General features: G+C 36.7%; 1 protein-coding gene across 1 annotated transcript in view; it reads right to left on the bottom strand.

Annotated features, from left to right (window-relative positions):
• TRPC4 (transient receptor potential cation channel subfamily C member 4) overlaps window positions 1-13,249 on the bottom strand; it is an 85,067-nt gene that overhangs the window by 58,456 nt on the left and 13,362 nt on the right. Inside the window, exon 3 of the mRNA XM_029960989.1 lies at window positions 3,153-3,671. Coding sequence (XP_029816849.1) covers window positions 3,153-3,671 — 519 coding nt within the window. The remainder of the gene's footprint in view (window positions 1-3,152; window positions 3,672-13,249) is intronic.

The raw sequence follows: 13,249 nt of genomic DNA, 5'->3' as shown, positions 1-13,249 counted from the left end.
TCTGCCACATAACTGTGAACAGATGTTATCCACAGTCTTGCCAGACATTATCCCACAGTGTAAACTTGAAAGCATAAATCTCTTTCAGTATCATCAGTTATTAATGAAAGAACATAGATGGTTTTATCGGGGAAGTTTCTTTCTTGATGATACACAGTGGGTTACCTCTGACATGACTCTATGGACTAAGAATTGATACAACTGAGATGCCTTTTGCCAGTATATGAATGAGAATCACAGTATTATGTCAAGTGAGAAAGGAATGGAAATGCAGAGATGAGCAACTTTTACTGAAGAGAACCTCAAATCCAATTGAAATAAGGTTTTTGGTTTGTCGAAGGTCCACTTCAGAGGCAAAATGGTGAATATGAACAATGGAGACAGCTCTGAGAAAGAATGTACTTTCTTCATCTCCGTACACAATAACACAGGTGGTACCAGGGGCTTGCAGACCACTACACCAAGCAATGCTTAATCACTTAAATTTTAAGAGTTCATTACAAGGCATTTCTAGATTTACGTTTCAAACACCATGTTATCTGGAAAGCTCCTCAACAACTCCAAGCTTGGTAATGATCTCTTCACATTTGTCAACTTTCCTTTCTTTACACAATGAAAATTCTTCGGCATCCACTTGTTTGCTTCTACAAGTACCCTTAATATTCTGTTCCACCCAATCCTGTGTGTGGAGACTAAACGAAGTCATATTATCCAAAGCCTACTCCACTCCTTTACAAGGCTTACTTCTAATATGTTTCATATCCACTTGTTTACAATGCCCAAAGGAATTGCTTCTAATACTTTTTGGTGTTATTTTCAACTTGAAAGGAAAAAAAATAATCCTTAACTCCTGAGCTCTAAATCATTAAAACAATATAAAAGGACACATGTTCTAATTTTATTTGTCCACATTCATCACTATTTTGTCACTTTCAGATGCCATTTTTGGACTTACAACTGGACATTCCGGACAACCAGATGTGATTTCTTACTCATGGAACTCTGAACTCAGCCCCAATATGGTGTTATAATGTCCTTTGGTAATAGCATGAATAAAGGTTGAGGCGTTAGGAGTGGTAAGATAAGAGGGGAAGACAACGCATTATTATCTGTTTTGCTGTTTCATTGAGGGGGCATTTTAAGAAATAGAAATTGTAGTTGTTAAGTCTGGAACAGTACCATCTGAAAATAATCTTCAAAAGCAGTGACTATATTGCCTAAAATGTTATACTATCAAGAGCTTCTGGCTGGGTTCTAGTGCCCGAGCTGAAAGAATCTAAAGACCCTGGAGGCTGCTGTATTCAGTGTCAGTTGTAACATCCTTAACACAAGAAATAGAAAGACCCATCTGATGTATTTTCTTCATGATCTGTATGCACCAGGACAGCCAGAATCCAAGCAATTGTTATGCCTGAGGTAAGTTTCTTGATCTTAGAGCTGCACTTACTAGAATATTGTTGTAGTAATGAGAAATAAAATGACTGAATAGTTACAGTGGCTACTGTTTGCTCCATCACCCAGTATGGAATACATATAAGAACACAGCAAAAGAATCTAATAAAACTTGATTTTACTTCATTGAGACTCAAGTGGTAGGGATAGGGGGAAATATTTATAGAAATTAAAAATGTATGTAAAGCATAAAAGATCCAGTGGATTGTAATTGTTTCACAAAATCAGCATTGTTTTAATGTTTGCTATTATGAAGAATCGTAATCAGCTGTATTACTGCAACTTAATTAAGCACAGGAACACAACTACAAAAAATATTTCACCCTACATATGTTTATCACTGTCTCTATCTCAAATTAAGAAAATTCAAGCTCTTTGTTAAGATTTAAAAGAAAAAAAAACAAACAATGAGAGGTCAGAATTTTATTTTGATGCATGAATCCTTGAGAAAACAGAAGTCCAAGCCTGATTTTCTTAAATGACTGTAAGACAAGATTGGCATTGGCATTTCAAGAAACAGAAACAGTAGTTGTTAAGTCTGGCAAAATATCATCTGAAAATAATTTATGAAGGCAGTGGATATGTTCTCTAAAACATTATACTATAAAACATAAAATCATACATTTTCTGGAGGAAAAAATGCTCATTAGAAGACTTATGATGTCAGATACCAAATGAGAATTTTTCCAGCAGAACTTCAGTAGGTCCTTACCTTAATGGTAGCTTCTTAGGATTACTAAATTGTGTTTCAAATGGACAAAAGAATCATTTGCACATTTAATTATTATTTCTGCAAACCTTTCTAACACACTTAATATATTATCACATTTACTATTATATTTTGCAGAACAGAGGTTTAGCAGTGATAGACAGACTAGCTCAATATAACACAGACTAGCTCAATATAACACAGAAGTTTCTTAAGTGTTTGCCATAATTTGTATGAACAAGTACTAATTACTAACAGCATTTATTTTGCCTATAGACTTCCACAGTTCAGATGACTTTGTAAGTACAGGTTCCAAATAAGATCATACAACACATTCTGACATGAATCTGCTTCTTTTGCTTTTGCATGCAAAAGAACTTCAGTATTTAAGATATGCAGACATCCTCTGATTACAACTGTACATTTATCAGTGAGGCAAACTTAGGAATTTTCAACTATCATGGAAACCAATACCCAGGTATTTCCACTTTGGATTCTTTATGAAAGAGAATTTCGATGTCGACATTTTTGGGAATCATGCATTGCTACTTATCTTCTGTTCCAATATCTATTTATAGTAGCTATTTTTTGAGAAAAATTCTCTATAGAGGTACCTGTAGTATGTGTTTAAGCACATAGCCTCCTTTTTCTGTCAGACACAGCTAAAGGTAATTTGATATTTCTTATCCTATTACTGAAAAGCACTTCAGAGCACAACTACTGGAGACTATGTCTAATCAGGTGTAAAATAAAAAGAAGTTTCACAGAATCTGTCCTATAAGAGAACATTTCAAATTCTGATACTATCAAACTGTAACAACTACTCAAATTCATCTAATTAAAACTATACAAAAAGCAGAAATCTGGTAGAACAAACAAACAAAAGTAAAAGACAAGCAGCAATTTGTCTCAGTTAAAAGGATGAATTTCAGGCTCTTATCTATCACATTACTACTAGTGAATATGCTTAAATATTCTCCAGCACACTCACCTCTTTTTGACGGTATTTAATTGCCAGTTTCAATCTTGCAAGATCATTACCACTTTGTTCTTCTATCAAGCTATTATCATCTCTGTAATTAAGAATAATTTCCAATTCCCTGGAACTCCGTGTCTGATCCAGGAGATCTTTTGCAAATTGCTTGCATTGCCGTGACAGTTCCTCATACTCTGACTTAAATTCATTTTCGACTTTACTCAGTTCCTGCAGCTCCCAGCTCAGTTGAAAAGCAGTAAGGAAAGGGTCCTCACTGGATAAAGCAATCAACGATGGGCTCGCCAGAGCCTTGTAGATATTGAGTCTGGACCGAGAGTGGCGGAGGCTGTCCACGTCTGAACTTGAGACACATTCAACACAGTTACAGCGGACCTCGTGTGGCCTGGGCACAGAAACCCCTTTCTGCACAAGTAGCTTTATGATTTCATAATTGTTGGTGTGGGCAGCCAGAATAATAGGTGTGATATCTGGCGTAAATTCTGAAAACTGCTTGTCCAGAAGCACTGGTGGCACCTGTGAAAAAAGGCAAAAACTCTTACAGGCCTCTTCATTGAAGAAGAGTTATAGAAAATTAAGCTACAAATGGTTTACCAGGTAATACACCAACTGATGGATCTTTGCTACTGGCCAGAGTTGAAGGAAACACTTTAAACGCAACAATTAAATTAGCTAAGATAGCCTTTTTCCAGCTAATAAATTACTATAAACACGGAGCGCTTTTTCATAGAACCTTTTTGTATGTAAAAAAATCCATGGGCAACCATTCTTTAGAGCAAATTATTAGATAAACAAGGAAGAGTCAAACACAAATGCTCCTGTCAGGTCCCTTGAAGTGAGAAAGATGGAAACGCTTTCTCATCTCTCCATGGTTCATCTCAGTTTTGTAGGGAAGAAAGAATCATGGGGGAATAACCATTATTCTCTGAAGGAGGCAGTGAACAGGACACAGGCAAGTTAGAGTTATAAAATAAAATAGACGAGTAAACGAGAAAGAAAATAAACGTTTTCTTAAACAGAATGTTGAAAATAAGACTATGTAGAGGAAGAAACAGATACCTGCTGCAAAGAGCTTAACATCTTAAGGCTCAGTTCTACATTCACATGCATGAAGCAACATATTCTATTTACAGACAAAGTTGGTAGAAAAAGGGGAGTTAGTAGGAAAAGGGTTCCAAGAGATCATGTTTAAAGCCTCTTTTGATGTGTATTTCTGTATTTTCAGAAGACTGAATTTCAGAAGACTTTCATTTTAAGCTTGTTTCTTTATTTTAAACTACCAGGCTCTTAAGTCTTTCCCAAGTCAAGACCAGTTAGACCAGTAAGGTTAAGCACACAGGTGTAATTAGCCAATGTCAATAAAAAATGGTATTGGCATCATCACTTACAGACTGCCTTTGGTCCCCAGCTCAATAACCAAGTACAAACTCAATCCACATGTGAGAGGTGCTCTGACTGATGCTCTTTTAGGAGGAAACAAAAATGAAAACATTTGACTCAAAGGTATCTGAAGGCTAGGAAAATAGACGGACACTGCAGGGAGGAAAAAATGTTTGACAGCAGCACAACCATGTTGTCAGGTGGAAAAAAAACACAAATACACAGAAGAAAAGTTAACAGGAAAAAGGTAAAGCATGTGAGAACAGCATAAGAATGAGTTGAAATGAGTTTAGAGCCTTGGGAAGGAAAGAAGAGAAAATTAAATGCACAGATTCTGACAGAAACTCAATTAAGTTTAAAATAAATGGTATCCTGTGGATATAAAATAAATAAATAAATAAATAAATAAAAAATATATATAAAAAAATCCATAGATCCTGGATCTCCTCTCCAACCCCCTTTCTAATCTTCATTATTGTCTATTTTGTACGTTTTTTAGCTATTCTGCATGTAAAACAGTTCACAATTGTTCAATGGGACAGTGTCCACATCTAAGATTTCCCATGTTTGTGGCTGTAAAACATGGACCTGAAGAATTAAGTAGCTGAATGAGAGAATTACTTTGGGAGGTGGCCCCTCAAATGGGAGTGGTAGAATGGGGTGGAAAGTCAAGACTGGAGATCTGGAATTCAGGACTGTAATCAAAAATTTCTAGGGAAGCAATCCCTGCCCGTCCATAGTGTATTGCTGACCTCGAGTAGCTGTGCCGGATTGTTAGAAGGTATGTGGAGTCAACAGGCAGAGAAATCCCTTCTCTCCCTTCCCATGCACTCAGACATGCACGCTTGGCTTGGCACTGGGTCAGGCTGGCACAGAGTCTGTTTTATCAGAGGACTGTGGGATGACTGAGCTAGCTCACTCACCCTCACAAACAAAATACTGTTGTGTGTGAAGACATATAGAGAAACATGGGTTTAATATTACTCAGGAGATAAGGAACCCAGCTCAGAATATGCTGAAGGTAAGTATGGATGGGGGAGACACTCGGGGATAAGAACAAGCAGAAGGTCTGTGCACTGTGCCTGGTCTCAGCTGTGGTCAGGACAAAAAACACAACCTGGGAATATGTCTTCTCAGAGGACTCTGGCTCTGTCCACACTGCTCTGTCAGGTCTCCTCCAGGGCACCTCTGCATTATCTGTCACCTCTAGGCTGAACACCATGCAGAGCCCACATGGGGATGCCCGCTTGCCCAAATTGCTTCATTATTTCTGTCCAGTGTGGACTGGGGCTTGAAATCCATGTCTGTTTTCTCACCTGTTCTTGGAGTCAGTGGGGAAAATGAGACCCAATTTCAATCCCAATTCTCACTAGTTATTGTAGTCTTAGATTTACCTTCTCTTTGACTTAGAAAAAAGAGAGCACTGCATGCATACACAGACTTTGCCTGCTCTCTAAATTGCAACTGCGGCCAACGCTTTTGAAGCTAGAAGGAGATTAAAATGGTAGAAGAGGTTCAAACGTTGCATTAGTAGAAAGGAGATTCCTGGCCATCATAGATCTGAAAAACGTTTACAGAGAGGCATGTGTTGTGTTCTGACAGTGTCTGCCACAACTAGTGAGACTTCCTCATGGCCTCAGGTTCAGGGTACCAGGGAGCAAAGGAAACAGCTACAAGGGCAGAAAACCCAAGGACAGAAAGCTTTAACTTCAAACTCACTGACTGCTCAGAGTATTACTCTGTCACTTTGCATGTCACTAGCTTTGTACTTTCTGACAGTACTAAACAAACATTTGCTTCAAGCCCTGCCAGAACCAAAGGCTATCTTAAACATATCATCAGCTGCAAGCTCTGAAAAATTAAGACACAGCTTCAAACAACATAACATTACAATGATTGACTTACACATAGGGTCCATTATCTCAAAAGCTGCTTGTTTTTCTCATAGCTTATCAAAACCTTTCATCTTAAGCTAACTCAGATATCAAGGCTAATGCACGCATTTTGGAATTCATACCATCAGAATTTACCCAAATATAGAATCGTGTATTAAATCATTTCAGCCTTAACTTACCGAAACATTTAAACTTAAAGGGTAAACCCTAAGACTTCAATTTTAATTACATCATTATTTTAACCCCTGACCCTTTACTTCCTATTTTAAGATTTTCTACTAATTTAAACCAAAGATAGAATGTCAAAGCAGTAAGGTCAAATTATTCCCTCATCTGCAGCAAAATGAAGTACTTGTCTTTGAAGTTCTGAGTGCTCTATGGCACTCAGAATATTTCAGCAGTTAATTGTTGACCCAGAGTACTTGTTCTTAAGTTATCAGCCTTATAACGAATTTTACTTTCAAAGTACTGAAAAATACTTCTCATTACAGAAGCCAAAACAAATAACCAGTACACACTGACATTAGCCATGCAATGTGAAGCTTTGACAGAACACTCACAGAAAACATATGAATCTTCCTTAAATCCTGGAGGACGGGGAGCTACTAGGTCTTACAGTCATTGACTGTTACTGTAACTTCCCAAGGCTCAGCAGTGGTGCAACTATATTGTAAATTTTGGAGTTAGTGTGTTAAGTGTGAGGCTGTTTAAATTTGGCCAGGTCAAAGGATTCTTGTCTTTTTAAAATTTTGTTGAAAATTTTCTACTTCAGCACTATTTATAGGGTTGAGCAAACCAGTTTGGTGACTGTGTATACTTGTTATATCTTATGGTGATGAGTAGGCAAAAAGAAAACAAAATAGAAAAATAAGAGAGCATGGCTCAAAGTCTGTACACTTCAGTGCTTAAGGACACAAGCGTTTTCTATTGCACTTGTTTTCCCTGCACTCACTGTACGTGGGAATGAATCATTCTGACTTGGATATCTAACAATCCTTTTAGATACCAAGTGGAACAGTCCTCTCCAATTTGTGTTTATGTTCCCTGTACAGTCTGTGTGAAGAGAAGCTCCTTTGCTATGACAGGAAGAGAAATCTAAGTTAAATTAATGCTATTTAGGTCTGAGACATTTTCCTGTCCCCATGACATCAAAGTAGAGATTGATAGATGATGATCTCTCAGACATCCAGGAAACAGAAAAATTTAAAAGTTAGTTTGGAAAAGGTAGAATGTGAACCCCAGCTGCGTCTTTTTCTCCATCTAGATATCTCATAATGGCTTTCATTGCTGGAAACTCAAACTGCAGTGCCCATTTACCTACTGATTAGGTGCAAGAGCTCAGAATCTGTGTAAATCTATTTCCCTGGGCAAACAGTTTCCCTGGTTCCTGTCTTTGTTATTTATTTACAACTATTTTGCCTATTGTTTATAAAAGAAAGCAAATCCTGCAATGGCTTCAAGTAGTTAGGGGAATAAATTTCTGAGTGATGTCAATCATGACAGCATGATTGGAGGAAAAACCTAAAGCAAAGGAAAAAAAGAACATATGACATTAGATGAATAGATGTCATCTCATGCAGTACTACATTATATAAGGAAATTAAAATTATAAAGGTGTGTCATCGAGGTGTCAGTTGCTTCAGCACTATTGCTCTATAGCTGTCATCAGCCAAACAGCTTCAAAATTCTTAGCTCTACATTTCAGTACAGTCCACAGCACACAAGTTATTCCTATGCATATACAGTTTCATGATTTACATTCTGGTTTGTTGAGTTCTGCTCTTCTTTGGTTTGCTATTATTGTATCATTATTTTATCAGCTGAAATACGTTCTGATTACAACAAAGGAATTAGTTCCACCAGGAAGGGTTCAAAAATCTCTCCTACCCCAACTCCTTTCACATGCACTAAGTCACTAATAAATATCCAGCTAAATTGAACCACTTGGAGATACAATGTCAAGAAAACTTGAATTCAGTTGTCACAGTACTGGACGGGTCTCTAAACAGCAAATCCTGAAAGTCATGTTGCAGCTATCCTCACAAGACCGCATAAGCTGCAGGTCTGCAATGGTAGCCCCAGACTTGGCCAAAGTCCTTTGGCCAAACATTTCCTGCTCGCTGTGCATTGCACAGTTGGCATGCTGTGCGGCCATCAAGAGTGTAAGGCAGACATCTGGATGGAAGTTGCCAAACTGAGCTCAGGGACAGCATCGTTTCAGACCAGCGTGTGTGACAGTAACCACGCAACAGCCACCTTCTATATTGTTATTTTCTGCTTTCCATAGGCAACCTCCCTGCCCTCCTTGGAAAGGGTTCAGTTCGGCAGGAATAATGGGACAAGGAATCATGGGAGTTGTAGTCTTCCGGGTTCTTACACATGCAGTTTCTCCATTGTCTTTGAACTCATTACATTTCCTAAAAGTAAGTACCACACTCTTACTGTGGTACTGAAGTATTATTTTTCATTTTATAATACTCTGCCTCCATGTCTATTTTTTTTCATAGGAAACAGATGTAACCACAAAACATACAGAAAACAGACATGAAACAGATGCAGGAAACAGATGTATGCATGGGTCTTAGGCACTATAAATTGACTAAAAACAATCTGAGGACTAAACGTAAATTTTTTAGTAATATTGTAACTTCTTATGAATGCAAATTTTCATAAGATTTAATTACAAATTGTGTCCTTTAACATTCTCATGCCCACATTTCACCTCAATGCTGTCAAGGTCTTTAATGCTTGACTTCCAGATTTCTTTTCTCTAGAGCCTAATGTAATTCCAATTATGAATTCATGCAAGGTAGATATAATAAAAAAAAAAAAAACAAAACAAACTTAAAGAATCAGATATTTTAATGTGGATGTTTTTGAACAAAATATTCTGGATTTTTTTTTTTATTTTGAAATGTTCCTTTATTCAAAAATTTGCCCATAATCTAACAATAAGAAGGACCAATCCCCCAACATGTTTTTTCACATTAAATCACTGTGGTTATACAATATGATTATGAAAACTCTAACTATTAATTTTATAAAATGTCCTTAAAATTTTCTTATGAAAAGATTGTATTTCATGTCAGCCAAGAAAGGCATCTAGCAGAGAGAAGCTTTGATATGCAACTCAAGACACATATCAACTTTTATATAGCTTAATTTGGGTAAGGTAAACACTTCCCTTAGCATACAGCTCAACAGAATTTATTTGTCAGACATAAACCATATGCCAACCAACTCAAAACTTGATAGCTGTGCTATCTCATGCCAATACTGACCCACAGTTAACCATGGCTCATGTCTCCTAACCTGTAATGCTGAGATATGAGACAGGTATTTTTCAAAAGTACTGGATTCATCATTCTGGACACTTTTCCAGGGTTTGTGAGAAGAAAGCATGTAGAGCTAAAGCTGAGCGTGTTACCTTTAGGAGATTACTTTTAATATATCTCCCATTGGTAGGGAGGGAAGCTGCCATTTTTGACTTCTTGTAAGTCTTTCTCAATGTATATCACATATGTGATAATATATTTTCAATGATCACACCTAAGTGTTCTCATTTGGGGCTAATATGCATTACTGTTAGCAAAGGATAACTGTGTTTTATGTAATATCATGTTCATTTATCTTGCTGAAAATTTACTTTCAGCTTTGCTGAGACATTACTAGGAACAGGGATGTTGCCATAGCTAATACAAAATCCCTGTCACATTTAAGGAGTGCTTTATTTTTTGCTTGTCTGAATTTTGAAAAGTTAAATTTACAAGTTTCAGTTATTTTCATTACATCTTTTTCAAATACAAGCTGAATTTTAAAAACCTTGGAGGTTGGTTGGGTTTTTTTTTTTTTTTGGTTACACTTAACCTACCTAAGACATGAGCCTATCATTTTCTAATGCATTTTTATGCTCATCCTATTACAGCTGAAGCAATTTGTGTGTCACAATAGTCATAGCATGGACTGATCACTTCCAGTCTCTGTGACAGCCACACTGCACAAAAAGCATTAATGAAACATATTAAGGAAAATAATTTGTCCAATCTTTACTTAAAGCCCTGCAGTGGTGGGTGAATATGTTGTACCATTTCCAGACAATGTTTCCAATACTTAATTTGTTTCAACTTCGTGCAGTTTAAGCCCATAAATTCTTGTTCTGTGAAATGTGGATACAGAGAATACTTTATTTCTTTAAAATAGTTTCAGTTTTTAAAGTACTTATTCCTTCAGATTTTTCTTATGGGAGTTGGAACCAGATGATCTTTAAGGTCCCTTCCAAGCTAGGCCATTCTGTGATTCTAGGATACTATGATCTGCGCTCATTTTGATGTGATCAGATGTGGTATTAACTTTTGCACAGTAATATGGTATTGTCCAGTCTTTATATCAGTCTTGTTTTAATATCCCTTGCAGAGCTGTTATCTTAATTATTTTCAATTCCCATAAATACTTGGTTGATTATTTCTGCCCTACTTAGAACCATGCCTTTTTTCTCACTGAACTGTTTTATTTTTTTACAGTAGTAATTTTTTGTTTGCCAAAACCATCCTGAATTCTGTGTCCTGCCTTGTGATCCCTCTCAGTTTTGTGTTGTCTGCAGAATTAACACACCCTCTATTTCATCTAATTTGTCATGAATGAATGTACTTATTGGTATAGACCCCTGCAGAATTGCTAATTTTATCCCTCTGTTGGATTCATTCATCCTATTTCACCATATACTATCAGGAACTACCCTGAGTGTGGTTTCCTTAGGCTGTATTTTCAGTACACGATGTCTTACAAAACTCAGACTCTATGATATGTACTGCTTTCCCCCAACATACAGAGCTTGCTATCTGGTGATGAATGATAATTATATTGTTATGACAGGATTTGTTCTTGCAAATTCTGGTAGACTACTATTCGTGTCTATATTTTCTTCTAGTTGCTTACAAGCAGAATGTTTGACTCTTTTCTTCAGGATCCTGCCTGATGTAAAAAAAGTATATATTTCTTTAATTTGAAAAAGGAGAATAGAGAATGGAAAGGAAATGCTGTAAAATGAATTGATAAAAGTTTCCAGACAGAAGCAGAGGAAAAGATATTGGATTTGATAGATTTAGGACATGCATTTGTGAGATGGATGTCAAAGGGCTTCAGCACTTTCTCTTCTTTATTCTCTTTCTTCTCCTCCCTGTATCTCTGAGAGCTGATCCAAAACACAGTCTGTATAAAAAAGTAGTCATTTTCAATCAGTGTTTTCCTATGACCATTATTAGTGGATGGATATGCTGATCCATCAGTCAATGCCAGTACCTTGAGCAAGGGTGGAAAACTGCTAAAAGTAGACATTCAATAAAAGAGTGTCAGGATATTTGGAATTCGTTTTCAGCTCTGAAAGTTACACTCGCTATATCACCACATATCTTCTTGAAACTAGGTAGAACAGTGTTTCCAATAAGAGTTCTGGGCATTGCTTGAGTGCTCATAATGAGAAGTGACAAGCAAACATCGTTGTTTTCATTCAGGGACAGTGAAAGAAAAAAATTAAAGTGTTTTGAAAAACACTGGAGCTAAGAAAGAAAAGAGATCTTATGGAAAGGATTAAAGAAGAACTTGAATTATTTATTTTGCATCATGTTAAAACTCATATACACCTCTCTCAAGGTTTGCATGATGAATGAAGCCAATACTGAAACTTCCTGAATGTTCCAAGTAAACCTAGTGGGGTCCCTCCCATCTGAATGGTTTTTAAATGGATGCACAGATTCTTTACTCAAACACAGAATGGTTCATAAAGGCAATATCATTTTAGTGAAGTATATGTCTGATATTCCACCTCCTGAGAACCTGTGTCTCTAGTCTGATTAGAAAAGTGTGGGAAAGCTCTTGTTTTTACCTGGTTTTTTTTGCCTTCTCCCAAAATGGCTCCAATATTTACCTAGAGAGGTGGAAGAAAATTGGCTTGCTTCTACAGGGACGTCTTGAGAGAAACATCAGAAAAAGAAGAGTTCTTAAAATCTCATCTGGATCCTTTGTTTATCCCTGAGCTTCATGGATCTAGACACAAGAAAAGGCATTCCACTGGCTAAGGAATGAGAAAGATTGTTTTACAAAAGGAGCTTTGGCAGAAAGAACAGTAATAGATTGGTGGCCTCCCTTGGTATCAACAAACTGTTTAGGAGATACAAGCCCTTCTCAGAGGGTGGGAAGTAGCTAAACTTCTTTACAGCTTATTGCAATTATTTAGTGTTGCAAAGTAATTTGAGATATCTTCATGGCTGTGGAGTAAATTTCATGTTTGAGAAAATTAAAATGGTTATACTCCCAAATAACACAGTGGGAATCAAGCAAATTTGCAAAACACCTAAAGAAGAATGTTTTTTCTATTTTAAAAATATGAAGAAAAAGGAATATAAAAGAGTATGGCAGGGACAAAGAAACCTCCTAAATCTTCAGAAGGTGCAGAAGAATTTCATAGTAAGCTGTTTCATAAGTATATTTCATAAGTATTCCTGGTATGTTATTCAGTGGTTTGTTATTTAGCAGCAGCTCTAGTTTTTGAACCACACTGTAAGTTTTCCATATTTCACAGATGCAAAGAGGACATTTATTCTGAAGTACACAGAGGAGACTAAGTCTGATGCAACTATGCTAGGATGTGCTGGGACTGAAAAATGTATTTGAGAGGCATTGACAACCAATTTTTATCACGGGTTAGTGATATTCTTAGCTTTGTTCAATTCTTTAACAAGAAACACTTTAAGACCCTCTCTGCACACAAGAATCAAAAGAACAATCCTAATGGTTATGAGGTTTTGGAAACGTGTAGTGTTA

This window comes from Manacus vitellinus, unplaced genomic scaffold (assembly GCF_001715985.3).
Source record: "Manacus vitellinus isolate BGI_N305 unplaced genomic scaffold, ASM171598v3 scaffold_2_pilon, whole genome shotgun sequence".
NCBI lineage: Eukaryota > Metazoa > Chordata > Aves > Passeriformes > Pipridae > Manacus > Manacus vitellinus.
This window is presented reverse-complemented; position numbering and strand designations above follow the sequence as displayed.